Genomic DNA, 27,249 nt, shown 5'->3' with positions numbered 1-27,249 from the left:
ATGTTTTGGTGATTTTTCTGACCACTCGGTATTTTTGTGAAGCATAGTATTTTAGAAAACTTTCAAGTACGGTCTCACGGAAATTCCGTCACAAACATTGCAAAGAATCGACGTGATTGCGGATTAAATTTTTGTTTTTGCACTTGCTTGAAAATTTCGCCTTCATCAAGCACCGATTAAATCTTAAACTCAGCCGTCTACGCCGCAATTGTGCAACGAAAATACGTTAAAAAGAAAGCGAATAGGGAAAAGCAAGAAAACGAGGAAAATGGGCACAACTCCCACTCCGCCAGCGAATGAAAGGGGAAATTGTGTGATGTCATTTTGACTGTTTCTTTCGAGTTAATTGAAACAACTTCCTGTGCTGCTTTTTGGATTTTTTTGCTGCTGCTACCAACTGTTTTTTAAGCGCCACTGTGTGCATGTGGGAGTGCGAGTGTGCCAGTGTGTGTGTGTGATTTACATATACTGTTATATTAAAAGTTGTGCAGAATTATATGCCGTTAAATGCATACGGTTAATTGGCCATTAAGTGCTATTTAATTTTGTAATTTACTACGGAGAGGAGAAAAACCACACAAATACCATTCCAAACACACACACACACACACACACGCGAAAGAGAAAAGGTGAAACGCAAACGCACACCTAAAAGCACGAGTGAGTAGGAATTCGATAAAAAAAAAGAGCAAAAACAAAAAGAAACGTCCGGCATAAACAAATCGACTTTTATCGATTTCCCTCCAAAACAAAAACAGTATCGAAAAGAATTCCGCCCAGGACAACAACAACGAGCTAAATCACCTGCCACGCCCACGGGCAGCTGTACCGTCCACCCCCCGCCACCCCGCCCTCTCCCCCCGTCTAAAAAAGGCAACCATCCATCATGTCCAGTCCCACCAGCACGAATAATGGCCCATCGCAGGGCCAATCTCGGCAGGATCTGCAAATGGAGGTGGAGCGCCTCACCCGCGAACTGGACCAGGTGTCCTCCGCCAGCGCCCAGTCCGCCCAATACGGATTGTCCTTGCTGGAGGAGAAGTCCGCCCTGCAGCACAAGTGCGAGGAACTGGAGACACTCTACGACAACACGCGCCACGAACTGGAGATCACTCAGGAGGTGAGTTTCCTATTTAGAAATTGGCAACTTCTACTTCAAAAAGAAATAATTATTATAGTCCTACATCACTCAGGAGAATAGTTGTCCTACAAGAAGTTAGAAACCCATTATTTAATTCTATAAATAAATATTTCTAACTTTATCTGGTTTTGAATTTTATTCATTTAATTCCAGTTTTAAATTTCTAAAATAGAAGAAAGATATGTATATATATATTCCTGTCTTTCGGGAAAAAAGTAGGTTTTTAAAATTAAATTTGAAATTTGGGGGCTAAATAGTTCTAGTTTTCTTGAAGACGAGAAAGCGGGATTTAAAAGGCACTGCTATCTACAGTAATTAAAAAAAGGATGTATACGCAAAAACGAATTAAAAATATTATAAACATAGAATTAACAAAAAAAAACTAGATACAAGATACATTTTTTTAAACTAAATTACAACAATGTAATGATGGGAAAAATCAGTTTGAAAAAAATCTGAAATCGTTGAAATTATATTTTTTGAATAGCTTATGAATTCTGTAGATATTCAGAAAAATAATAATCCATATATACTGTGGTTAGTTTTCTGATCTGTTTCCAAGCAGTCGCCGCTTATCGCCCAACTAGCCCACACACGTAAACACACACCTTTGAGCACATACATAGACAAAGAAAACCTTTCCACAATCGCCATCAATTTGTCTTGCTGGCAAATTAACTCGCTCACCTGTTAGCTCGTCTCTTTTTCTCTCTTAACACTCTCTCGCTCTCTCGGAAGTCTGGTCTAGCAGAAATAATTGCGATCTATCTACTCCCTGATCATGGAATCGGAAATTGACCATATGGTCACGTGCTGTTTGTATACATACAAATACAGTTGAGCCCCCCCTAAATGAGAAACTATCTGCCATCGAGTGGAAACCATAAATAGTCGTAATCATTACATTAAAAAATGTTTAAATTTAAAAGCGATAAATTTTCGTTAAATTCTTAATAAAACAAAGTTAATGTTACGCTGTATTATGTATTGTGTATTTACCAAAACTTTTAAGTTGTTTGCCCTTAAAGGTTCGCGAGGTTCGTTTTAAGGAAGAACAACTGTATTTATACGACAATTGGGGCTAGCGGTACTCTAAGCCGCCTCAGTGAGCGCCTTATGTTTTCCTCCCCTTGCTTTCTCAGTTCTCTTTCTCCACTACTGTTTGTTCTCTTTATTCATTCTCTTTTCCCCCTAAAGATCTCGCTCAATTTATCTTGGGCTCAAAGAAAACAATGATTTTGGCTCAAAAGCCTCTGCAGTTTTCAGTTGGCCGATTGCAACATGGCCAATCAACTTTTTCCGTTTTATTTTGCACCTTTATTAAGCTTTGCGCCACACGGACCCTCATACGCCCACTTCCACTCCCCCTTTCCCTTTTTTTATTACTCTTCCTCTCCAATTAGTCGTCGTCATCGCCTGGCATTTCCGCTGGAATTTCCACCGGCTGTGGATTACTGGGCTCGAACTGCATCGCCCGTCGAAAGGGAAAAGTTCTGTCCTTTTGTCGGTGAAAATCAAATGGGGGAAACAAACCATAATCATTCTGCCCTTTATTGTCCTCTTTTCGATTGTTCCACAACTTGTTTTTGCTTTTTTTTTTGCTGGTAATTAAAGCGGCTGTTAAGCTAAAGTTGGTTTAGGCTGGTTTTAGTTGCACAAGGAGGGTTAAAAAAGTAAGTTGTTGGAATTGTTTTCGAATTTTTCGTTAAAATGAGCCGATTGCTTTGATTGAATAATAACTTAATTATATATAACTAAAATCATCATATAAACAAAATAAAACATGCATCGTCTATATAATATGATGGCTTTGATTTTTCTCGAATATCAACTATTGTTCAGCTGAACTATTTATTTCATAACACAAATAAATAATATTTATACATATAAACCCCATTTATTTTTACATCCCCAAAGGATTAAGCAGTGTAATTATAATACAGTTTAAAATTTCATAACACAGAGGGCTAAAAGTTCTGAAATTAAACTCAACGGGGGCGTTAACACCTGCACACATACACCCAACCGGAAACACCTTTTTACAAATAGGTGTGAGTGTATATATATATATATATATATATATATATATATATTCATTCATTTCTATGCGTACAAAACAAAAAGCCTGCCAATTAATTGTTGGACAGGTGGCGGTGCACTTGCACACCCCGCTTGATAGTTTCCAGCTTGTTGGATTTGAACTCAACTGAACTTTTACGAGAACACAAAAAGAGTGCGAGACCAAAAGAACACTCCACAACCCACACACATAATTTTAATGGATGCTTAAAATTAAAAAATTTTCGCAACGTCGACGACAACGTAACTGCGGGCATTTTGTGTCCCCCAAACTGCAGTTCAGCAAACAGTGCAAAAAGGGGGTGGTTGAATGTAGCAGAGGGGGGGGGGGGGTCGTGCTGAGAGGGGGACATATTTTCACTTGTAATCAAGATATTTGCCGTGGGCGAACCCAGCATGGAATGACATAAATCAACGCGGAAGGCAGCAAAAGATAAGTTAGGGTAAAGTTCCTTCTTCGGACCACCTTGCAAATTAGCTTACTAAAATTAATCGGATATTTTTCAACCATCCGGAGGCACGACAAATTTTCCCATCGACTGAGCTCTAATGTAATAGAATTTCGATTATGCGTAAGCCAGATCATAGGGCTAATTTAAGAAAATGAAAATACAATTATTTAAATTGATTTATTAAAGGGTTTTTGTAATAATTTTCTTTGGAAATTAGATGTCCTTTTTCGTCATATTTATTTCAAACTTTGTGTTTAAGAAATAAACAGCTTATGATTTTTTCCTACCTGTTTTGATAATTATGATAATAATTAAAAGACCAATTTATAATGTAAAAGATACCATAGGAAGGACAAGTTTTTGAATCACTCTAAAATTGTAAAACCTTTTTTAAACTTAAAACTAAACTTATAATTGATACAAACATTTAATTTGAAAACAAATCAATTAACTGTCACTAAACAACAGCTAATTTTGGGTGACTGCAAATTGGCAACTGCAATTGCAGAACCGCAAAACAAATATTTACCCAGTTTTCGGGACGTCAGGCGGTCGAAACTGTCAGCCGCATTTGGCAATTTATTCAGTTAGCTAAATCAGAGTTAGTGCAACAATAGGGGGGTTGGCGAAGGGGCAGGAAAACACGTTGTTGTTCGGACGATTGTAACTGCGGCAATTAAAAGGCCCGAAACAAGGGCCATAAAACGAGCGATGCACGCAGTAGCCCAACACATGTCCGCCCCACTATGTGGGCCATGTGTCCTGTAAGTTTGGGTGCGGCTTCGGGTGCGGGTGTCGGTGCCTTTGGCCATATATCATGGCTCGCATCGCGCCACCAGCAAGGACATCCCGCCGTCCAGTGGTCACGTTCTCGTGTTCTGCGTAGTTTGGCGTTTTGTGGCTGCCTTACTTTGCTACTTTCTACCCCCAAAAAGTTTTAAACAAAAATTTAATAATTAACGACATTATTTGTCGTGGCCTTAAAACTCGTAAAGAGGTTCAAGTTTTATGAAAATCTTAAAAATGCATGATAGTAAAACAGACTAATTAAAATTGTTAGCTCATGCATTATACATAGATATATACGTATATATATATACAATGTAGTGCACATATTGTCTTAAAATTCCGCTTGATATTTTATTATTTTAAGTGTAAATTATTTTATCACAATGTAGGGATTCATAAGTACAGATTGTATGTCAAATTATTTAAAATTGTAGATAATTCGATCGACCTTTGCTAGAATTGGTGAATTGCCAGATTTAATTCTTATACAGTTCACGATAATCAAAGCCATTATCTAAATCCGCCAACACTTTGCCAAAGTGCCTCCTTATTTTACGACCCTGTGAATCCTGCCAAATGTTTATCCTTTCCAAATCCAAATCCAAGCCAGACAATTACAATTAGTACAACAGCAGCCAGCAACAACGAAGCCAGAACTAAACGATGCAGCAGCCGAAGGACGAAAAGGAGCGGGAATGAACAAAAAAAATTATAATGATTTGACACTGATGTTCTGTTCTTTTGGCGCAAATTGCAATTCTATGGCAATCAAACTGGCAGCAGAAGCAGAAGCAACTGCAACAGCCACAATGGGGGCCATGGGTGGGTTAAGTACCGCCAGCTCTCGGGTTGGCAAGGGTTAAATGCGGCGCTTGAGCACTGACAAAACATGTTTCCGTCGCTGTCTGGCCTGACGACTGAACGGAAATGAGTAGGAAAAAAGTGTTGTATTTCCCGCCAACTGAAGCCATCTTCCTACTTTGTCTGCCCGCTTTTCCCCAAGTCCTCCTCCAATTTTCCCCAATGAATTGCCAGCAATGAAAATGTAAAGCACACAGACTTGTGACGATGATGAGCGAAAATCTGGGCAAGGATGCCAGGGCAACCGTTGTGACAATTGCAGTTTTCCAGCGGAGCTTCTCCTGCTGCTCCTGCTGCTTCTGCTGCAATTGTCCTGCATAATGACGGTGCAATTTATTTGCGTAAGTTTTCTGGCCCCAGCCAAACTCTCGGGAGATTGGAACTCTGCCAGATGCAATGAGCTCGCAAAAGGATGAACTGCCACCATCAACACCACTACAAAGTCCTGGAAAGCGCTACATGACTATTGGCTGTTAAATGCGCTCGAGATATTTGCCCAGGATATGTACATATATGCGCTGTGCATTGTGCAACACATCCATAGACACTCGCAGCAGGAGCGAATGGTTATTATTTCTCTTTATACTTCCGTGCTTTCAGGGATTTCCCATTGCCCGTTGCGTCCATTTCGTGTTTCCTTCTGATGCTTAACAGCGGTATTTTGTACCTTATTCGCTTTTTTGCGGAACATTTCTCAGATACTACGGAATACTGCTTATAAATTAATTAAAAAATGAACTAAGTCTGCCGAATTCTTCAATAATTGGCACATATGTTTTTCCTTATTAATTTATTTATTTATCTTTTTCAAAAATTGCTAAACGTTTCAATATATTGAATTAGGAATTCAGTACAACTAAAATCGTTTGAATAAAAGGTCAAATTTGTAATATTTGTTGTAAATAACAACTCAGTAATGGCTTCTCTGACTTAAAAACCTGCATTCCAAGGCTTTTAAGATTTGAAACCATAAGATGAGACCTCGCCGCATTAAAAATCCCCTTTAAATTCATATCCATTGTTAGCACACTCGCGGGTGCGGTTTTGTTTAACTGGATTTCCGTTGTATCCTGTTAGTGCGAAATGCTAGGGGTACTCTTTTATTTTTTCATCTGGCATTTCCGTTGGATTTCCATTTCGTTAAGAGTGTAATTTGAGTCCCTTTTGTGTCAGCTTCCCAGGCTAAAAAATTCCGCTTCGTCAACACTTGCACGCACACAGGTTTTCCCATTTTCCGGCCTGCAGTTTTTGTCGTTTTTCTGGTCGCCATTTCTTTTGTTGTTTTAGGCGACATTTCAAATTCAGAGCGAGTGTCAAGCTCGTGCATTGACATGATGGTCACAAATGCGCCTTTCTCACAATTTCCATTTCCTATTCTCTCTTTTTGGCTCTCATTGTCGTATGTGCATGTGCGTTGGGCGTTCAAAATTGTGCACAGCCTACAAAAGTAGTGCACTGCAAAAAAAGAAATTAAATCGGCCAACCAAAAATGTCGAAATTCTAAAATTCGATATTTTATATCTAAACAAAATCTTTGCAATTAACACTTGTCAGATTTCTTTACATTTCGTTAGAAACATAAATCTAAGCTCTTACCTTCTTTTTCGTATTCCCAAATAAAAAAAAAATTTAATTAAAATAATAAATGTATGGACTAAATATGGCCTTTGGTGTGGCTGCCAGGAATTTAAATTTAACAAAAAAGTCTATTTAAATGCATTTTAAATGTTGGGAAACATGGAAAAGTTTACAATAATTTTTAAAAACTTTATAAATGTTTAATTTTAATGGGCCAAGAGAAAAACGAACTTTCAAACTATATTAAGTGTATTGTAATACTTATGGTGGATCTTTACATTTTATTAAGCTTTGTTTGTGCGCTTTTTCTACTTTAGGATTTTAGGGCCAACTCAAAATATAGATAGACTTAAATTTAATTTTTTTTTATCAAATCTTATCTTAAGTTTAGATTAGTTTTGTAGAAATTCTCCTTTGTGCATCTGGTTACTGTTGCATTTGCAGTCTGTGACACATTTAAATTTCGCTGCGTTCCATGAGAGTGAAGCTGCCAGTTAACGAACTGGGCGTGGCGTCGCCTTCGCCCTCGCCCTCGCCCTCACCCTGGCCCTGGCCCGGCACAATCTGTTCAGTCATTCATGGCATACTTTATCAGCATTGGGGAGTAACCAGCGGGAACCCAGCCCAAACCACCCACTTTGCTACCCACTCTTGTGACCAGGAGGAAATTGTTATTGTTGCCCCCTTGTCGTTGTTGTTCCTGCTGTTTATATTGTGGCTTTGCCACCTAAGTGCTCTCGCTCACACAAACAGTGCGCTCCAAAATTCTGCTCATCGGCGTCATAATGTGGGCAATCTGCTCTATTTTTAGTGGCCCCGACCAGGAGGAGTTTCATTGCAGTCATCCGGAGAACTGATGGCAACAGCTGCTGCTGCCGCTACTGCGAGGAATCCACGCATATGTGCCTTTGCACTGTGAAAAATACCTAAGACTATCCTTGTCATTCAAAAGTTTGCAAACGCAGTGAAGGAAAATATTTTATTACACTGTTACTGTTACCATTTTTTTTTTCCATTTTATTCAAATCGGATAACGATAAGATCGAAAGAATCACCGGAAAATATACATATCTTCATTTTTATTTGTACATATACGCATTAAAAAATATTTTATTTCTGTAATAGCTTCGGCAAGTCAAAGTTTGCTTCCTTTCTTGTTTTTAATTATTTCAGATCGGATTAAAGCTTAAAAAAAACCTTTAAAAAAAACCTTTGACAATTTTTAGTAAAGTTAAGCCCGGAAAATAATATTCACAAAGCTCTTTTCTTGAAAAGCCTTTATTTCATGTCGTGAATTAAATTGAATTTAAATTTATATGTATTTGGAAATATCTAAAATATATAATATTTTATCTGTGTGCACTCGAGGGCTCCTTTCCTTTTCCACCCACTATGTTTAGGCCGTTTGGACGTCATTCTATCTCTCTCTCACCCATTCTAATCTCAACCACAGCAGCATTGTGAAACAATCCAGCAGATACAAAGTGGGGTCGGGTGATTAGACTGGGGGGTGGCTAAGAGGCAAAACCCCGATGTCTGGCCTATGCCAAGTGTAGTGAGGTTGCTCTGCTCTTGTCTGGCCTCTGTGAACTGTGTTAATATTTACCCGAGTTAATTAAAAATCTTTTCTAATTTGCATAAAGTTTATGCCGTCATTTGTTTGCGGCCTGATGCCCGATAGATGGCGTCACTGGTACACTGTACCATATGGTTGAGCTGAAAAGGACTTGGAAAGTACATAGAAACTTTAGTTGATTAAAGATATTCACTCTAAGTAGTCGTTGGATTTTTCTGCCAGTGTGTTTTTTTTTATGAGGAAAGCTACAACCACACGTAGCCAACAGGTTATTTAGTTTAGTTAAACTTATTAGCTCAACCGAAGCTCCCGTTAATAATAATAATAATTTTTAAGTCGATAGAAACAAATGTTGGGCTTCTTTGGCTGGATAGTAGGTGGAATAAAATAAGAACTCGGTCATTTTTAATGTTGTGCCCGCACGTCAATTATTCAATCACTTGAAAATAGGAACCCTTTAACTTATCTGTTTTGATATTATTATTATTTCTCTTAAATGAAAAAACATATGATCATGCGATTTGAGAAATCTTATTTCCGTTTGTTACATTTTAGGAAAAAAACTAATGAACATGAAAATTTGCCAAATCAGGGTTTATTATTATCTGCTCCGCTGTATATAATTGATTGCCGACATACAATCTGAAATATTTAAAAATATTGTTGTACTACTATTTTAGATAACATCTCTAAAATGGTTTTATAAGCAGCCCCTATTGTAGAACATTTGTTTTATAAATTTCTCACACTGAATCTTCCTCTTCCTTTTTCGCCCATCTCCCTGTCTCTCTTCAGCCCTTCTTGTCGGTCTCTTTCTCATTTAAGAGGCGCCTTGCATGAATGTGTGACAGCTTTAGGCAGCTGAAATTCCATCCGAGACTTTGGCCTTTTGTTTGCTTTCTCTTTTAGTACCTCCAACCACTCCCCCTCTTCTTCGGATTACACTAATTAACGAAATGCACTTGGCTTAAAGTGGGCTGGATGGGGGGGTTTTTCGGGGTTTACTTTGTGGGTGTGTGATTGTTAAATTGAGATTGCAAAAACGTCAACAAAAACGGTGGCTGACGTCGCCCAACGATAATTATATAGCTAGAAAAAGCTGGATATGAAAAGAGTGACGGTTAAGAAGGGGAAAAAGGCAGCAAATAGGGGCAACTGGGAAGCTTATAAAGGGGTTAAGGATAAGGCTCGGAAACCGAGACTCATTTGTTTGCCGCTTGCTAATTACACGGCATTTAAAAGAAAACCCACCAAAAGGAAAGTTTTTCTCCAGAACTTGATGCAGTTTCCGTTTTGCCAAATCCCTGAATCGTGGTCATTTCACTTTACTGTTTGGGCACCAGTTTTGATGACGTTGATGATGATGATGATGATGATGATGATGGTGGAACTTGTGAAGCACGTACTCCAAACGGCCCCCCCCCCATTCAAAAAATGGCAGACGACGAGCGTCGTTAGGGGTTGAGATTTCAATTAAAGCCGCCACAGGATTATATACCGCCTCACATTTAACCCCTACCTACTAACCATCCACTCCCACTGACCATATAGACAGGGTCTCCAGCGCCCAGTTAAGGGCTTGGCCTGGCCCCATAAACATTCGGTATTCGTGTTTACCTCTGCTGGTGGCTTTTAGTCCACGTCCAGGGTGTGTCCCTGGCCGCCGTTAACCTTTATGTGCTCTCGGGTGGTTTTCACACGACCAACAGACCAACGGTCGCAATTAACAAAATCCAATAATTGCAGACCAACGAGCTTGGCATCTCCTATTCCTATTCCCATTGAAGCATCTTGACCACTGGGATATTTGCTGGAAGGATTAATAATGACACTCCGTAGACATGCATAATTGCACAGGTACACAGACAAAAATTTCCAAAAACCATTTGTACTTTTTCATAATGATTGGGTGCTCCTGAGTAAGAGTCACACACAAACTTCAGTTTTAACATCTACAGGTTGATATACCTAAGATTACGAAAATGTTTTGAAAAATGTTCGATTATGTATCTCTTGTTATTGTAGTTACCTTATTCTTTTTGCTGAAACACACTCTCAATATATCACTGCATTTAAAAAAAGAACAAATCTCGTACTAGTTAACATCTTAAACTTACTTCGCACTCTTTGGTGATATGGTAATTATATAAAAATAAATCTTAAAAAAACAATAATTTATATAGATTTCTAAAGAATTGTAGTCATTTATAGACAACCTGAAGACTATTTTAAGACTTGTAAACCGCAAAGACATGTTCAAAGAATGAATAATATTAATTTAAATTTTGTTGTTACATTTTCAACAGAGTCTTTCCCTTCATACCCTTTCCAAACGCATCACAGATAGGGAATTTAATGAAAAATAAAACCAAGTGAAATGCAGGGGGCGTCAAACGCAGAGCAGGGCAGCAAAAAGCTCCCAAGTGGCCAACGCCCCCAACAAACCCCCTTTTGCCTTGTATAATGGGACATGCAAATGAGTGCAATAAAATCGCGGGCATTCGGTGGGCAGGCAGGAAACTTTTTTGATTACTTTGCTTGCCGCACACTTATTCACGCCCCAACGACTGACACGTGCTCCAAATATATATGTTTTTATGTTGTTGGGTTTTTCCAGGCGCTGACCAAGTTCCAAACCTCACAGAAGGTGACCAACAAGACGGGCATCGAGCAGGAAGACGCCCTGCTAAACGAGTCCGCTGCCAGGGAGACGTCGCTCAACCTGCAGATCTTCGATCTGGAGAACGAGCTCAAACAGCTGCGCCACGAGCTGGAGAGGGTTCGCAATGAGCGCGACCGGATGCTGCAGGAGAACTCGGATTTCGGGCGGGACAAGAGCGACAACGAGGCGGACCGCCTGCGCCTCAAGTCCGAGCTGAAGGACCTCAAGTTCCGCGAGACGCGTATGCTCAGCGAGTACTCGGAACTGGAGGAGGAGAACATATCGCTGCAGAAGCAGGTCTCCAACCTGCGCAGCTCGCAGGTCAGTTTTAATAAGATATTAAGATATATATTAGTATATATTAAACTTTTTTTTTGTAATTTTTACAGGTGGAATTTGAGGGTGCCAAGCACGAGATTCGTCGCCTCACCGAAGAAGTTGAGCTTTTGAATCAACAGGTTGATGAGCTGGCGAATCTCAAGAAGATTGCCGAGAAGCAAATGGAGGAAGCGCTGGAGGCCTTGCAGGTAAACAAATTATACCTAAATAATAACTTGACATTGGATTTTATGCAAATGCAGATTCTAAACATTCAGTTCCAATCGAACAACCAAAATATTCTTATAAAAGCATACTTTAGTTTTAAGTTAAATTTAGTTTTGACTTAATGAGAAAAATGGAAATCCAATCAGGGTTTGCTTGAAATCAAATGTGCAAAATGCTTATAATCTTCTAATTACTAAAAAAAAAAAAGAGTTATACCTTACCAAATTTACATCTCCATTAGGGTGAACGCGAGGCAAAGTATGCGCTGAAGAAGGAGCTGGATGGTCATTTGAACCGCGAGTCCATGTACCACATCAGCAACCTGGCCTACAGCATACGCAGCAACATGGAGGACAACGCCAGCAACAATTCGGACGGGGAGGAGGAGAATCTGGCTCTCAAGCGGCTGGAGGCTGACCTCAGCACCGAACTAAAATCCCCCGACGGCACCAAGTGCGATCTCTTCTCGGAGATCCACCTGAACGAACTGAAGAAACTGGAAAAGCAGCTGGAGAGCATGGAGAGCGAGAAGACCCATTTGACGGCCAATTTGCGGGAGGCGCAGACGAGTCTGGACAAGTCACAGAACGAGCTGCAGAACTTCATGTCGCGCCTGGCTCTTCTAGCCGCCCATGTCGATGCTTTGGTCCAGCTGAAGAAGCAAATCGACGTGAAGGAGCAGGGCAGAGATGGCGACCAGAAGAAGGATGAGCTGGAGCAGCAGCTGCGGGCCCTGATCTCGCAGTACGCCAACTGGTTTACGCTCTCTGCCAAGGAGATCGATGGCCTCAAGACTGACATTGCTGAGCTGCAGAAGGGACTCAACTACACCGATGCCACCACCACGCTGCGTAACGAGGTGACCAATCTGAAGAACAAGCTCCTCTCCACGGAGCAAAAGTCACTGGACCTGCAGAGCGACGTAGAAACCCTCACACACATCTCGCAGAACGCTGGCCAAAGTCTGGGCTCAGCGCGCAGTACTTTGGTGGCTTTGAGCGACGATCTCGCTCAGCTGTATCACCTAGTGTGCACCGTCAACGGGGACACGCCATCGCGTGTCTTGCTCGACCACAAGAGCGATGATATGAGGTAGGTTTAAAGAATATGACCTTGTTTTATAAGATAACAAGTGATAATGAATGTATCTATTGCAGCTTCGAAAACGATTCTCTGACTGCCATCCAGTCGCAGTTCAAGTCGGACGTCTTTATTGCCAAGCCGCAGATTGTTGAGGATCTGCAAGGCCTGGCGGATTCAGTGGAGATCAAGAAGTATGTGGACACAGTCAGCGATCAGATTAAGTATCTGAAGACAGCTGTTGAGCATACCATTGATCTGAACAAACACAAAGTGCGCTCCGAAGGAGGCGATGGTAAGTTGATTTCACAATGCTATTGAAATCTCTATTGACCTCAATATGTTTTGCAGCCCTGGAGAAGGTCAACACCGAGGAAATGGAGGAGCTGCAGGAGCAGATAGTCAAGCTCAAGAGTCTTCTGTCCGTGAAGCGCGAACAGATCGGAACACTGCGCAATGTGCTCAAGTCAAACAAACAAACCGCCGAGGTGGCCCTCACCAATCTTAAGTCCAAATACGAGAACGAGAAGATCATTGTCAGCGACACCATGTCCAAGTTGCGTAATGAGCTCAGGCTTCTAAAGGAGGATGCAGCCACCTTCTCAAGTAAGCTTATTAATGGGGTTTTTTTGTTATATATATTAATGACATGTTTCCATTTCTTAGGCTTGCGTGCCATGTTTGCCGCTCGCTGCGAGGAGTATGTGACCCAGGTGGATGATCTCAACCGCCAGTTAGAGGCTGCCGAAGAGGAGAAGAAGACTCTCAACCAGTTGCTGCGCCTGGCTGTCCAGCAGAAGCTGGCACTCACCCAGCGCCTCGAGGAGATGGAAATGGATCGGTGGGTGCATTTGGGTCGTTAAAAGTCAGCCGCATCACCAACCCAGTTACAAGCAAACACATATTGATCCCTCCATCGATTAGGGTTCCACATTTCCCTGTTTTTTTCTCCCAAAAATCCCCTTGAGAATCCAGCAATTGGTAAGCCCCTGCAAGTGACAGAAAATTAGTTGCATGCTCGCCCGCCTGCTAACCTGCTGCTGGAATCCGCCTAACCTCATGAACAATTGCTGTGCGCTGATCTATACTTGATTGTCAATAAGCCCCTTGCGATTAATATTAAATTGTCAACTAATGAGTATTCTGTTTTCCCTACAAACAGCGAAATGCGCCATGTCCGCCGACCAATGCCCGCCCAGCGTGGCACCAGCGGCAAATCCTCATTCAGCACACGGCCTTCGAGCAGGAATCCAGCCAGCAGCAACGCCAACCCATTCTAACATAAGATCAGCGTGCAGCGTAAACTTCTGGCTTTGGTTTATACTTTGCTTAAGTTGTAAGTTCGTTGGAGTTCCTGCGGAAAGAGAGACAGATATTTCCACATTCACCAGATATACTGCAAACGTGTTCGTGTTCGAGAACCAAGCTATATCCATGCTCTATCCAACTACTATAACTATGTTTGTTTGTATTGTATTTGTATTTATTGAAAGTTTAGTTAGAATGAAAGTTTTGTGTTAGACAAGGTAGCAGTGAAGAACGGTTATTAACGGTTAGTTACTTAAACGTCCAATTAATTTAATTAAAACAAAAAACATTAAGGAAGAGATTAAATGATAACGTAACGAATCGTATTTTTCTATATACATATGACGTACTTGTCTTTGAATACGTCTACATTTTGTTTAATCTGAGTTTTGTTAACTTTCGCGTTGATTATTTGATTTTTGTTAACAACGCTGTGCGCAAGCGAAAAAAATTGACAAACTAAACCGATAAACAAGTTGATGTTGAACAATAGAATATTGATATTGGCAACTGAACCATGTATTAATGTATTAATTGGCCTGCCCGATAACCGCGAGTATTTTTCCAAGGCCCATTTCAAACTATGTGGGGCCCCTAAATTTACGTAAAGAACAAAAGTTCCGATTTTCGGTCGAAATGTATATTACCGATGGTTTGCAGCCATTGAACCTAGAGTAGCAACAGGCTACGTCTCAAAGACGATTCTAAATGAAGATGATTTTTGTATTTATTGAGTAGCATTTGGTCGCTCTCAAATGAAGAAATTGTAGGAAATTAATTATAATTTGCAATGGAGAAAAAACTAAGTTTTTTGTGGTTTATTTAGCATTAATTGCAGACATAAATTATGATTTGTGCATTATTATTTAATACTATTAATAAATCGCAACACGAAAATATTAAGCCAGTTAATATTTTAATTTGTTTTTATTTATTTTTTCATTTATTAGTGGGTTTCTCGTTCATAGTCCTAAAATGTGAGTCATGAAACGGATTAAAAGCGGGAACCCACGTTGTAAAATTGCTGTAGCAATATTACTTATCAACAGAAAAAAATTATGGTTTGCTTCGGTCAAACAGCCTTGAAACAATGTATTGTTTAAATAAGAAATAAATAACTATGGTGATTGCCAGCAGCTTAACCAACATACAAATAGCAAGACAAAGCGTTAAAGTTTACATAGATATTATTATCATAGCTAATTGAACACAATAGTAGTGACAACAGCCTGAGCACATTATGTAGTAGTACTTAATTTACTCCATCACCGCTGAACCCAAAAAAAAAAAAAAAACAACAACAAAATTTCAAGCAGTTTGCTTCTTTTTGGGTTCATAATGTTTTCGTTGTCAATCGGAAGATAACGATATTCTACATGAAATTTATATATACAAGATCGTATATTGTGTAAATTACCGAGCCATTAAATTGAATTTATATTAAATAAACACAGATATACACACAGAGACACACATGCTGATACACACAACGTCCATTCATGCATTCACATATGAACTCCTAGGAGTTGCCTATAGCAATTATGCAATATGCCAGAACAGCATGGAGAAGCACTCAAATTTTTTTGTAAATATATTTATAGACACATTGAAGTTAGTAGGTGTATCGAATGAGAAACAAGCGAACAAAACAAATTGCATACATATTTCAAAATGATTTTATTGTAATTTTTACCGTCCCTTTTTGCGAACGAACAAAAATACAAAGTCTATTTACGCAACTCACTGAACCAATAACGAACGAATGAAACAATTCACTTTAAGTTTCGTGTCCAAGCAAAAGTACGAGATCACATTCAACTCATACATCGATCCAACAAGCCAAAATATTGATAGCCAATATGCATACTACATCATAAACTTAACTCGAGACTAGTGTACTTCAATTAGAGATTATTGATAACCAAACAGAAACAAACAAACATAAGGTGGAAGCAACGCGAGAAGCAAATAGTTTTCTATTTCCCGAAAGAAAGTAAGAGTAAAGCAATTGAATTTAAGATTTGAAAGATATTTAGTGTAAGTTTTATGATAAATTGCCGGCAAACTGCAATAACTTTGCAAGTGGTAACTGTGGACATATGAGAAATGCAACCGAGTGTGCAAGGGATAACCCTGAAAAAAACCATAAATTATACAAAATACTTATTGCAAAATATGTGAAAATAAACAAATTAGCAAATATGGATGCTCTTGAATTTTGCTGTTAGGGGGGTACAAAAATTGAAAAAAAAAGGTTTAAAACCGTCGCAAGAGTTTCGTAAACAGGACCTTTAGTCAGATAGAAAATTTGAAAGTAAAGCGATGCGAGCTCGATTCCAGCTGTGGATTAATTAATTAATTGAATTTTTACAATTTTTAGTATTTATACAAATTTGTACAGCATCTATTAATATTTTGTTGGTTTTATAGCTAATGTCAGAACACTTCTAAGTGGAATTTCTCAGCAATCGGCTGTCGCTATGGTAAGTTTTTTGTTTATGTATTTATTTGTACTTGTGTGGTTTTATGCAAAACTAATTATAATAAACGAAGTAAAAATATTTTTTCTTTAACTCGAAGCCTCTGTAGACCGAAGTTTTAATTTAGTAAATGAAGGTTCGAGTTATGGAAGTTTGACTGTGTTATTTCATGCAGAGCAGCTTTCGTCAGTTAGCAAATATGGTTATTTTCGCATGCATTATTTAGAACGACCCAAGTTCAATTCCCATTGCGGTCTAATAAAAAGTAAATTTTTTTTCTTTTTTATTAATTCAAACCACATTTTACACTTTTGTGCAATAAAAGTTATTGTGGTTCAGTTTTTCAGGCATTTTTACAGTCACTTTAGTACGGTCATTGATATCCACAAGCAAACGCAAATCAACCCTCTTTGTATTGTAGCTTTCACTTCTCGCTTGGACTAGTTGGCTGCTTGTGATTCCCAAGTGCGAATTCCCGGCGCTGTGGGTATAAATACAAGCGCCGACTCGTCGTATGTCGGAAGTGTATTCTGTGATTGTTCTGTGCATCGATCGATATATGGGTAATATCTGTATATCAGATCTGCTCAGTGCCGACCCTCCGTCACACCTTTGTTTCCCAGTAATTCTGCCTGGCAATTGCTGTGGCTATCTGGTTCGGATTGGCTTTCCGTTGCCTTTCGCCGGACGACGACGGGTTGTCCGGCGAATTGACGCACGGTTGTGCGCCAGTCATCCGTCGCCCCCTCCGCCCCGGCGGATTCCGGCCTCCACGGCTGGAACACGTATTGGGCGGGGACGGGCGGCGGGGCCGGCGTTGAAGCCGACGACAGTTGCCCGAGTCAGCCACTTTCAAAATTTCTTGGTTAAGTAACTTTGTAGCTTAGCTTCGGATTTTCGTAATATGTTTGCTGTTCAGAACACTTCCATGAACGAGGCATTGCCGAGCAATTTGCCCATTCTTTTGCTTGGCGGCAATATCAATCTTTTTGGACAAAAGGAAGTATTTATTTTATCTTATATCATTTGAGAAACTTTTTAAAAAAACATGCATGATATTTATTGACTATGTAATCTCTTTTGGCAGTCCTTAAAAAAATGTTCAATAATTTTACCATAGCTTCACTTTACAACTAAAATAAAGTTTATAACTTGTAGACAGATAAGGAATGGGTTCATTGCTAATAAAGTTTATAACTTGTAGACAGATAAGGAATGGGTTCATTGGTGGAATGAATAAATAAATAAACTAAAGATTTTTTGTTTTTTTAATTGCCTTTTAGCTGGCAAAATTCCAAGAAAATTATATTTACTTTATTTAAAATTCCCTCAATTTGCGCTTTTTTTTACGCAAAATAGTTTGGGAAGTTTTAAAAAAAAATGAAAACATGGCATTTAATCAGTAATGGAAAAGAAATTGTTAAAATAAAATGTATGAAATATTTATTTTCAAATAATGTTAATTTGAAAATTCCACCGTTTTTCTATTTTTTGCGGTGATACCTAACCGGCATGGCGGGCAGGAAATACAAACAGAATAAGTACATTACGTTGGAGGAATACCGGCGAAAATTGATCCACATTTGGCTTCTTTGGATGGGTGCAATCACATTGTTTCTCAGGTGGCTGAAGTTAAGGCGGCTGCTGGGTTCTCCGAGGACACTAAAGAAGCTGGTGCGAGACTGGTTGATCTTCTGCCGCAGTTCCGTGATTTGATTCGTCATGTGCTGAGCACTAACACGCAGTTGTTCAAGCTCTTCTGACTGCCTAAGATAAAGAATAGATTAGGGGTTGAAGAAAGGACGAGTAATGAGCCAAATCATAGAGGTATTTTAGCTCAAGGTATTTAAAATAGGTTATTGTGTAACTTTACTGTAAAATCGACTAAGCCTAACTGCCTTTCTTTTTGGATAGGCTTTATTATTTTTTTTTTTTTCTTATCTCAAAAATGACCTGGGGTTCAGCTAAAAGTTAAAATTTATTGTCAAATACTGAATTTATGCTCTTGATTCTTCATTTAATGTGTTTTCTTAAATATCCAAAGTTTTTAAATATCATAAAGTTATGCTTATGCATGTAAATAAATTGGTCGCCTACACCTAATCGCCCATGAACACAGGAAATTGTAGACAATAGTTGAAATATATTTCAAGACAATAAATTTGAAAATTAATTAGTTAGAAAACCAGAAAGGAAGCAAACTTCGGCAAGCCGAAGTTCATATACCCTTGCAGCTATTTCAAAAACTAAATACTCTTTAAAACGTTAAAATTTTGCGTGTATGCTTAAAAACATTGAAGCTATTATGATTTGCAGCTTAATTTTGATAGTTCCTATGGCAGCTTACCGATTGTTCCTATGGGAGCTATATGCTATAGTCGTCCGATTTTGTTGAAATTTAAAACGTAATTCTGAAATATTTAACCAATACTATATCTCGAAGAACTAAAAGAAAAATTAAGAAACACCAAAGTTATAATTTTTTTTTATTTATTTTTCCAATTGTTCCTATGGGAGCTATATGCTATAGTCGTCCGATTTTGATGAAATTTAAAACGTAATTCTGAAATATTTAACCATTACTATATCTCGAAGAACTAAAAAATAAATGAAAAAACACCAAAGTTATAATTTTTTTTTATTTATTTTTCCAATTGTTCCTATGGGAGCTATATGCTATAGTCGTCCGATTTTGATGAAACTTAAACCGTAATTCTGAAATATTTAACCATTACTATATCTCGAAGAACTAAAAAAAAATAAAAAAACAGTAAAGTTATAATTTTTTTTATTTATTTTTATGATTGTTCCTATGGGAGCTATAAGCTATAGTCGTCCAATTTAGATAAAATATAAACCGTAATTCTGAAATATTTAACCATTACTATATCTCGAAGAACTAAAAAAAAAATTAAAAAACACCAAAGTTATATTTTTTTTTATTTATTTTTCCGATTGTTCCTATGGGAGCTATATGCTATAGTCGTCCGATCCGGCTCGTTCCGACTTATATACTACCTGCAATAGGAAGACAACTTTTGGGAAAGTTTCATTTAGATAGCTTTAAAACTGAGAGACTAGTTTGCGTAGAAACGGACGGACAGACGGACAGACGGACGGACAGACGGACATGGCTAGATCGACTCTCCTAGTGATGCTGATCAAGAATATATATACTTTATAGGGTCGGAGATGTCTTCTTCACTGCGTTGCAAACTTCTGACTGAAATTATAATACCCTCTGCAAGGGTATAAAAATATGACGAACATGTGTATGTGTACAGAGATAAGCTTATTAGCTTGCTAAGTCAACAAGACCTGTATAAAATATTGAAATACAAATCGACTGTCAGTTAATCTCAGCAAACATGGAACGACTCAGGGTAATTGCTGCTCTACTAGTAGGGTGCGTCTTTTTGGGCGATGCCTGTAATTTCTGCGTTCCCAAGGAAGACTGCTTGGTTGAGAAACCTCGATACGAATACCAAATTGCTTCCGAATGCGCTGTCTATAATGTCTGTTGTGACGTCCTTCGTGAAGTAAGTTTAAATAAGCATTTTGTGCGCAGATGTATAGCTAAGCCCATTTTCTCATGTGCAGGATAATACGGAGGCCCAAGTACAAAATGTAGCAAACAATTGTGAGACAGATGTAAGTTTCTAAAATTAGTTTTTGTGCCATTCATTTAAAGTTAGCTATTTTTAGTTTTCACAGACGTTGCACACGACCAAGCCCTTCGTTAATATAAGTTCTTGGCCAATCGCTAAATCAGGCGATACTTCGGCTCAAGTGACCGGCAAAAGCAATCCACGTGGACTGGGACCCTCGGTATATGTAACCAATGATCAATCAGTGCCTGGTCAGTATCCTTGGGTGGTGCTTATTTTCTACCAAGATATATTGGGAACCCACATTTTTGGCGGATCTTTGATTCGCCCAGGAGTTGTCCTTACTTCGATTCACCATATACGGTACAGAGACGCCAGTGAGATTGTAGTGAGGGCTGGTGAATGGGACATAAACTCTTCCACGGAACAATTTGAGTTCGAGGAGCGCGGTGTGGACAAAATCGTACGCCATGAGAGATTCGATTTCAAAACGGGTGCCAACAACTTGGCTCTTCTCTTCCTGAACGCGCCCTTCGAATTGCAAGACCACATTAGAATTATCGCTTTACCTGAACCACAATCCAACTATGACGGACTTCACTGCACAGCTGCCGGTTGGGGAAAGAAAAATTTTGGGGATCGCGACCTTTCGAACATTATGAAGAAAGTGGATTTACGCATGTTAAATAGAAATCAATGCGAGCAACTGTTAAGGAGAACCAATTTGGGCAACAGTTTCAATCTGCCTGAAAGTTTAATGTGCGCCGGAGGTGATCTCAACAAGGATACCTGCACCGGAGATGGCGGTTCTGCCCTGTTCTGCCCCATCGGAGCCGAGGATTCAGGACTCTACGAGCAGGTTGGCATCGTCAACTGGGGCATGGAGTGTGGCCACCAGGATGTCCCGGCAACCTATACTAATGTGGCTATGTTCAGGCAGTGGATTGAGGATCAGCTTGTGTCTTTTACCTACAGAAACTACAGTAATTGACAAAAATCGCAAAATAAAATGTTTTGGGTGTTTTGGGTTTACATTTACTTTACCCTAATGATGTTATTATGCCAAGATTTTGTTAATTGAGAAAATACAGACATTAAAATAGCATGGCAATTCCTAAGCGATTTACGTCCTGCGCCGATGTGTTATCTTCAAAAAAATGGGGTTTTCATCGAGGAATGACCAACAGATCAACTGAGCTAATCTAGGTACATATTATTGAGCATGCCAATGAATTTAATTATATACTTATTTTTTAAAAGAAATTAAGTGGTGATGTCAACAGCTTTGCTGGAAGAATGCATATTGATAACGTTTTCCCAGAACCAAATATATATGTACATACATGTATACATGCATATGTACATAAGAACCATAAACATATACATATGTGGACATACATGTGTGGGACTTAGCAACTCGGGTTGTCTCGGAAGCAATGTTTTTTGTCTATCCAAGCCCCGTTCTATTTTTAAGTTCTTTAACATACCAACAAAAGTTATGCCGATTTTTGTAAAAAAAAATTTAAATTTTAAAAAATTATAAACTGATAATATAAAAAGTTTTTAAAAAATTTAATAAAAATTATAAGAATCAATATGCATATAAAAATAAAGACATCAAAGATTTTAAGAAATTATATGCCCCGATCAAGAACATATAAAAATATAGTATAAAAGTGAGACAGATATACTTTAAAGCTTTTGCTCGACTGTTCTCCAGCGGAGATCTGTTATCTCCGCAAATTAAGTTGCAGAAATAGCAAGCCTTCATTAATGTAAGTGTTTGGTAAAACACAGATCAGTATAAAATATACTTATTCTTTAAAAAGATAACAAATTGTGGTGTCAACAATAAAATGATTGCGTGTTTTTTAGAACAATTAATATTCAAGCACATACACATATGGAAATGCTTATGTATTTGAGGACTGATAAGCCATATAAAGAACGAGAGCCGCTGGTTTACAGTCAGTCGTTCTATCTTTTCTGGTAAACATGGGACAATACTGGACAATTGGAGTTCTTCTTTTGGGCTGCGTCCTAGTGGGCAATGCCTGTAAATATACCTGTGTTTCCAAGGAACTGTGTCAATACGAGGCTCCTGATTTCGAATACCGAAACAAACGTGATTGCCCCGAACACCAAATTTGTTGTGGAGTTCGGCGAGGTGTAAGTTTAAGAAAGCTGTTGGTGTGCTTCAGATTTGTAGTTTAATAATTTCTATTATTTGCAGAGCAAGCAAGAACAGCCATCAGGACCACCCAGTTCGTACGGGACAGGGTACCAGCATCAACCATCATATGATCAAACAATCCAAACTGGTGGTGGTTCAACTGGTCAGAAGCACCGTCCAGCCGCACCCGTATCAGTTGTACCAAATGGACCTAATGATAATTTTTCGGGAGGAAACAATTTTGACCAGACTAGGAGACTGCCACAACTGAACGGGGACTATCCTGAAGGTCATTCTCAAGGCCAACGGCCAGCAGGACAGCGTCCAGCAGGCAGCGGTGGTTATGGACAACCAAAAGGACGTGAGGATCAACCAACAGGTGGTTATACAGGCGGCAATGGAAACAATTGGAACCAGGCCGCCGGAAACCCACCAGTCAATGGTGGTTATCCAGCAAATGTGCCAGCACCAGTCAAACCGGAAGGTACCAGTCAAGGACAGTGGCCAGGAGGACAGCGTCCAGCAGGCAGCGGTGGTTATGGACAACCAAAAGGAAGTGAGGATCAACTAACAGGTGGTTATACAGGCGGCAATGGAAACAATTGGAACCAGGCCGCCGGAAACCCACCAGTCAATGGTGGTTATCCAGCAAATGTGCCAGCACCAGTCAAACCGGAAGGTACCAGTCAAGGACAGTGGCCAGGAGGACAGCGTCTAGCAGGCAGCGGTGGTTATGGACAACCAAAAGGACGTGAGGATCAACCAACAGGTGGTTATACAGGCGGCAATGGAAACAATTGGAACCAGGCCGCCGGAAACCCACCAGTCAATGGTGGTTATCCAGCAAATGTGCCAGCACCAGTCAAACCGGAAGGTACCAGTCAAGGACAGTGGCCAGGAGGACAGCGTCCAGCAGGCAGCGGTGGTTATAATGCAGGAAACCTACCAACTGGAACAGCCGGAAACAACTTAAACCCAGGAAGAAGGGAGCAACCAACCCAAGGCTACAATGCAAACAAAGCGACTCCGGGGACAGAAGGAGCCAGACCTGGCCAAAATCAACACTGCGGTATGAGCAACGTAAATGGCTTAGGTTTTATCAAAGGAATCGCCGGGGATCAAGCGAGACCTGGCCAATATCCCTGGGTTGTGGCTGTGTTTAACAATGGAAGATACCTTTGTGGTGGATCCCTGATTAGTGCAGATGTTGTCCTAACAGTGGCCCATCCACTGGTTGGTAAGACCGAGACCGACCTTGTGGTCAGGGCTGGCGAATGGAGCATGGACACCAACGAAGAGTCGTTTCAACTTGAGAACCGCGAAGTGGAAAGGATAAAGCGCCACGAAGGATTTAATTTTACTAGTGGTGACAAAAACTTGGCAGTTCTAAAACTAAAAACTCCGTTCCAGTTGAAGGACCATATCAGAACTATTTGTATGCCCGTCCCGAAAAAAAACGTTTGAACCGCGCCGCTGCATAGTTGCTGGTTGGGGTAAGATGAAGTACCAATCTCCAGACTATTCGGCGGTACTGAAGAAAGTGGATTTACCCTTGGTGGACAGGCACACATGTGAGCAACAGTTGAGGAGAACCAAAATGGGTCATGACTTTCAGCTGCCTGCCAGTATGATTTGCGCCGGAGGTGAGTTAAACCAAGATGCCTGCACCGGAGATGGCGGATCAGCTCTGTTCTGCCCCATCGGAGAGGATGATTCAGGTCTCTACGAGCAAGTTGGCATCGTTAACTGGGGCATCGAGTGCGGCCTGAAAGATGTCCCGGCCACCTACACAGATGTGGCCCAATTCAAGTACTGGATTGAGGAGCAGACGCTACCTTTCCGATACAGGAAATCAGGGAGACCATTATATTAGGTACTTTCATGATGGACAAAATGCACCAATAGAAGTTAAATGCAGTAACATGTTTTTGACTGAGTTTAATTTTCTTTAATAAAAATCTTTATAACTAACATTTATTTTGTAATTGTCAACTTTCCTGGGTTTGGGTTTATACATCCCTAATCAGAGTCTAGCCAAAATAGTCAAGTGACCCAGTCGTTCTCTGACAAACATGGGACTTCCCAATCTTTCATTGTCTTTAAAAACAACAGAGTAGTGCAAATGTGTAGGAAATAAAGGTCCCATTTAATATTCAATGTTGAAAATATCAAATTCATTGGTATCAAAGTTTGGGTCAGAAGAGGCTATCATCATTGGGAATTTCAAATACATACGGACATGACGATATGGAGCTGCCTGATACACTGATAAGAAATATATATTATAATTATTGAATGAGAAAATTGTATTGCTATTATGAAGTTTATATTTAGTAAATCATAAATTAATTTATCAGTTCAAAGTTAAACAAACAAATATATAAAGTGGATATTCATTATCTTACTCTCCAACAGCTTGCAGTCTCTCCTCCAGCACTGCAATGTTCGCCCTCAGGACTCCAATTCTTTCCTCCTTAAGACCCAATTCGCGGTGGTACCAATCCCTCACCTGGCGGTACTTGGCCTCCCTGCCCTCCGCCAGGACCACTTCCTTGACGAGCTGATCGTTCTCTTGATGGAGGTTTTGGTTGATTCGCTGCTCGTCAGTCAGTAGTTTTTGCAGATTGGATTGCTCCAAGCGGGCGGTGAAGAGCAACTTTTTGTTCTGGCCAGACACCTCTTCCAGCTCATCGAACTGCCAATAAAAAGCATAGATTCAAGTGTGTTGACGAATGAATCTTGTAGAATAATATAATATATATATAATTGGAATTATTTAAAAATAATTATTTTTAAATTTTTTTGTACAAATAACTCTTTTTTTTCATTATCAAAAATAAAACTATTTTAACTTTAGTGAAATAAAAATATTTCTTGAATTATAAAATGCCAAAAATATATAGTAGTAAGACAAGTATATACGATCTATTGTGCTGATAAGTCAAGCCATGAAGTATGCAACATATTTTGTAAATCTTACTAGATGACTATTGGGTTCAGCTTTTAAGATTTAATAAAATTTTGCCCAGAAACTTTCGGAAAAATCGATAAGTTAAGTTAAGTGCGCAAATTTCATAAAAAACTGCGAAGTCTTACTAAATTGAGCAGCAACATGATATGGACGTTTAATTTGCGCAGTTTTCATACCAGATCTGCGTATACTAAGCTAATACAAATAAAAAGGTCATAGCTCTCACCGCTTAAATAGGTAGATTTAAATTTATTACTTCTACCATACGTTTGTCAGTTAAGTCAAAGAGCACAGTGCGTATACTTGATAAATGCCACGCAGATTTATGAAGTATACGTACTGTGCCCTTTTGACTTAACCGACAAACTCATTTGTTTTTAATAATTTATCTCTGGTATGCATTAAATGACCTAAGCATACAATAAAGATTGAAAGCTAGCTGATGGTGCTATATCTTTAGTTCACAGAGTCGGAAATGACTCCTTCACCTTTCACTGGCCAAAGTTATAATACACATTGCAGGGTTGTAATTAAAATCCTGACGGTCACTGACTATAATAATTCATGTTTTTCAAATGGTATATGTCGTTTATCTATGGATAAAGTAAACTAACCTCCTGTCTGCCTTGTTCCAGATCCGTCTGCAACTGGATTTTCTCTTTTTTAAGATTGCGAACCGTGGAGGCCAGACTTTTACAGGAGTTTCGCACCTTTTCGATATTCATGGTGGATTGCTTCAGTTGCAGCTGCAGTTCGCTGTTTCTTTTCTGCTCAACCCGCATCAAAGTGCCATAAACGTGCAACTGGTTCTTAGACTTCATGTACTGTAAAAGTCGATTGACAAAAAGTTGGATTATTATTCAAAAATAGGGAGAAAATATTTTAAAAAAATTAAAGTACATACACAAGTCTGAAGGCTCTGCACTTCGTTCTGGAGTTGACGCACCTCCTTTCGCCTTTGGCGCCAAGTGTGCAGCATTACCGTGGTGAAGACCTTCATGCTGGCCTCAGATTTCTGCTGGGTCCAGAGTTCCGGTCGGGCCAACATCATCTGCTGCTGACCCTCTGAAGCATTCGTCTGTGACAAAGAGCTCTTTTCGCAGGGGCAATTACAAATATCCTTTTCCTCGCCGTACATTATATGTGTCTTGAAATATAACTTAAATTTTTAAAATTTGTTAAGCCCAAAAATCGTGTTTGGCTTTCGTTGAAGCGCGTTCTAAAAAAAAAAGATAAACTGAATAAAAATTGACTTTACATTCCTTACTGAATTTTTTTTTCAAGTTGAAAAAATGGTCTGAAATATTGTGAAGTTTTAATCAACGCCCCCCGAGTATATAAAAATTAAATCTTTTGCCTTTCTTGGTTTATTTCGAAACAAATACCAGGAATTGGTCAAGGTTATCGGGGGTTAACTGGCGATTTGCACGCACACGCGACTAGGTCTCAAGGCTTTGCGGGTCGCTATACTTTGCGTTAAATTTAATAACAACTTTAAAAGACCCTACCATTGGATTATATATATTTGTGTTCTTTTTTAACATATACATTATAATAACTTTAAATTAACAAAATTCGAACAATTTTTAAAGTGTCAAGCTCAAACAGTATTTTATTTAATTTATTTTATTTTATTTAAATTTAAGGTTCTTACTTACCGGGAAAGTCTTTTACTGAAATTATAGTCGTACTAAAGGCCCCAACATTGTAGGGCTAGTTGCCCTACCACTGTCAAGGACACGTGTCGCCGGAAGTTCAAAGAGTTTAAGGCGAAAGCCCGACAACCGGAAAAATCAATAATTTCGTATACCCCGGGGTACATTTGTATGCATATGAAAACTATTGCTTCAGCACGTGCCAGCTTATTAGGGGTTAGGGATCCATTCCCATTACAAAATTTGATCGCAGGACTGGACGAATATCGCGTGATTTTCATGGAAAACCC

General features: G+C 39.3%; 4 protein-coding genes across 7 annotated transcripts; 3 read left to right on the top strand and 1 right to left on the bottom strand.

Moving 5' to 3' along the window:
• Positions 1 to 64: 64 nt before the first annotated feature.
• LOC128262359 (protein bicaudal D) lies at positions 65 to 14,984 on the top strand. Of its 3 annotated transcripts, XM_052996560.1 has the most exons (9): positions 65 to 660; positions 759 to 1,120; positions 11,094 to 11,459; positions 11,528 to 11,665; positions 11,926 to 12,776; positions 12,842 to 13,059; positions 13,116 to 13,370; positions 13,431 to 13,605; positions 13,927 to 14,984. In XM_052996560.1, exons 2-9 carry the CDS (start codon positions 887 to 889, stop codon positions 14,042 to 14,044), a joined length of 2,355 nt encoding a protein of 784 aa, XP_052852520.1. In that variant the 5' UTR covers positions 65 to 660; positions 759 to 886; the 3' UTR covers positions 14,045 to 14,984. The 3 variants fall into 3 exon arrangements, 2 of the variants coding, with proteins under 2 accessions (XP_052852520.1, XP_052852519.1); XR_008268341.1 differs by having other exon boundaries at positions 65 to 1,120; positions 13,431 to 13,745; XM_052996559.1 differs by having other exon boundaries at positions 65 to 1,120.
• Positions 14,985 to 17,978: 2,994 nt separating this feature from the next.
• Positions 17,979 to 26,629, bottom strand: LOC128262367 (uncharacterized). Its single transcript, XM_052996569.1, has 4 exons — positions 26,209 to 26,629; positions 25,919 to 26,128; positions 24,739 to 25,028; positions 17,979 to 18,319 (listed from the first exon to the last, which is right to left on the bottom strand). Exons 1-4 carry the CDS (start codon positions 26,440 to 26,442, stop codon positions 18,037 to 18,039), a joined length of 1,017 nt encoding a protein of 338 aa, XP_052852529.1. The 5' UTR covers positions 26,443 to 26,629; the 3' UTR covers positions 17,979 to 18,036.
• Positions 19,902 to 21,203, top strand: LOC128262365 (phenoloxidase-activating factor 2-like). 2 transcript variants are annotated; one of them, XM_052996567.1, is made up of 3 exons: positions 19,902 to 20,091; positions 20,153 to 20,203; positions 20,267 to 21,203. In XM_052996567.1, exons 1-3 carry the CDS (start codon positions 19,921 to 19,923, stop codon positions 21,149 to 21,151), a joined length of 1,107 nt encoding a protein of 368 aa, XP_052852527.1. In that variant the 5' UTR covers positions 19,902 to 19,920; the 3' UTR covers positions 21,152 to 21,203. The 2 variants fall into 2 exon arrangements, with proteins under 2 accessions (XP_052852527.1, XP_052852526.1); XM_052996566.1 differs by having other exon boundaries at positions 20,258 to 21,203.
• Positions 22,116 to 24,306, top strand: LOC128262362 (uncharacterized). Its single transcript, XM_052996562.1, is given in 3 exon segments — positions 22,116 to 22,329; positions 22,394 to 23,782; positions 23,784 to 24,306. Coding segments are annotated over 3 exon segments (1,986 nt in total). The 5' UTR covers positions 22,116 to 22,155; the 3' UTR covers positions 24,207 to 24,306.
• Positions 26,630 to 27,249: the final 620 nt, after the last annotated feature.

Source organism: Drosophila gunungcola, unplaced genomic scaffold (assembly GCF_025200985.1).
Source record: "Drosophila gunungcola strain Sukarami unplaced genomic scaffold, Dgunungcola_SK_2 000001F, whole genome shotgun sequence".
Classification (NCBI taxonomy): Eukaryota; Metazoa; Arthropoda; class Insecta; order Diptera; family Drosophilidae; genus Drosophila; species Drosophila gunungcola.
This window is presented reverse-complemented; position numbering and strand designations above follow the sequence as displayed.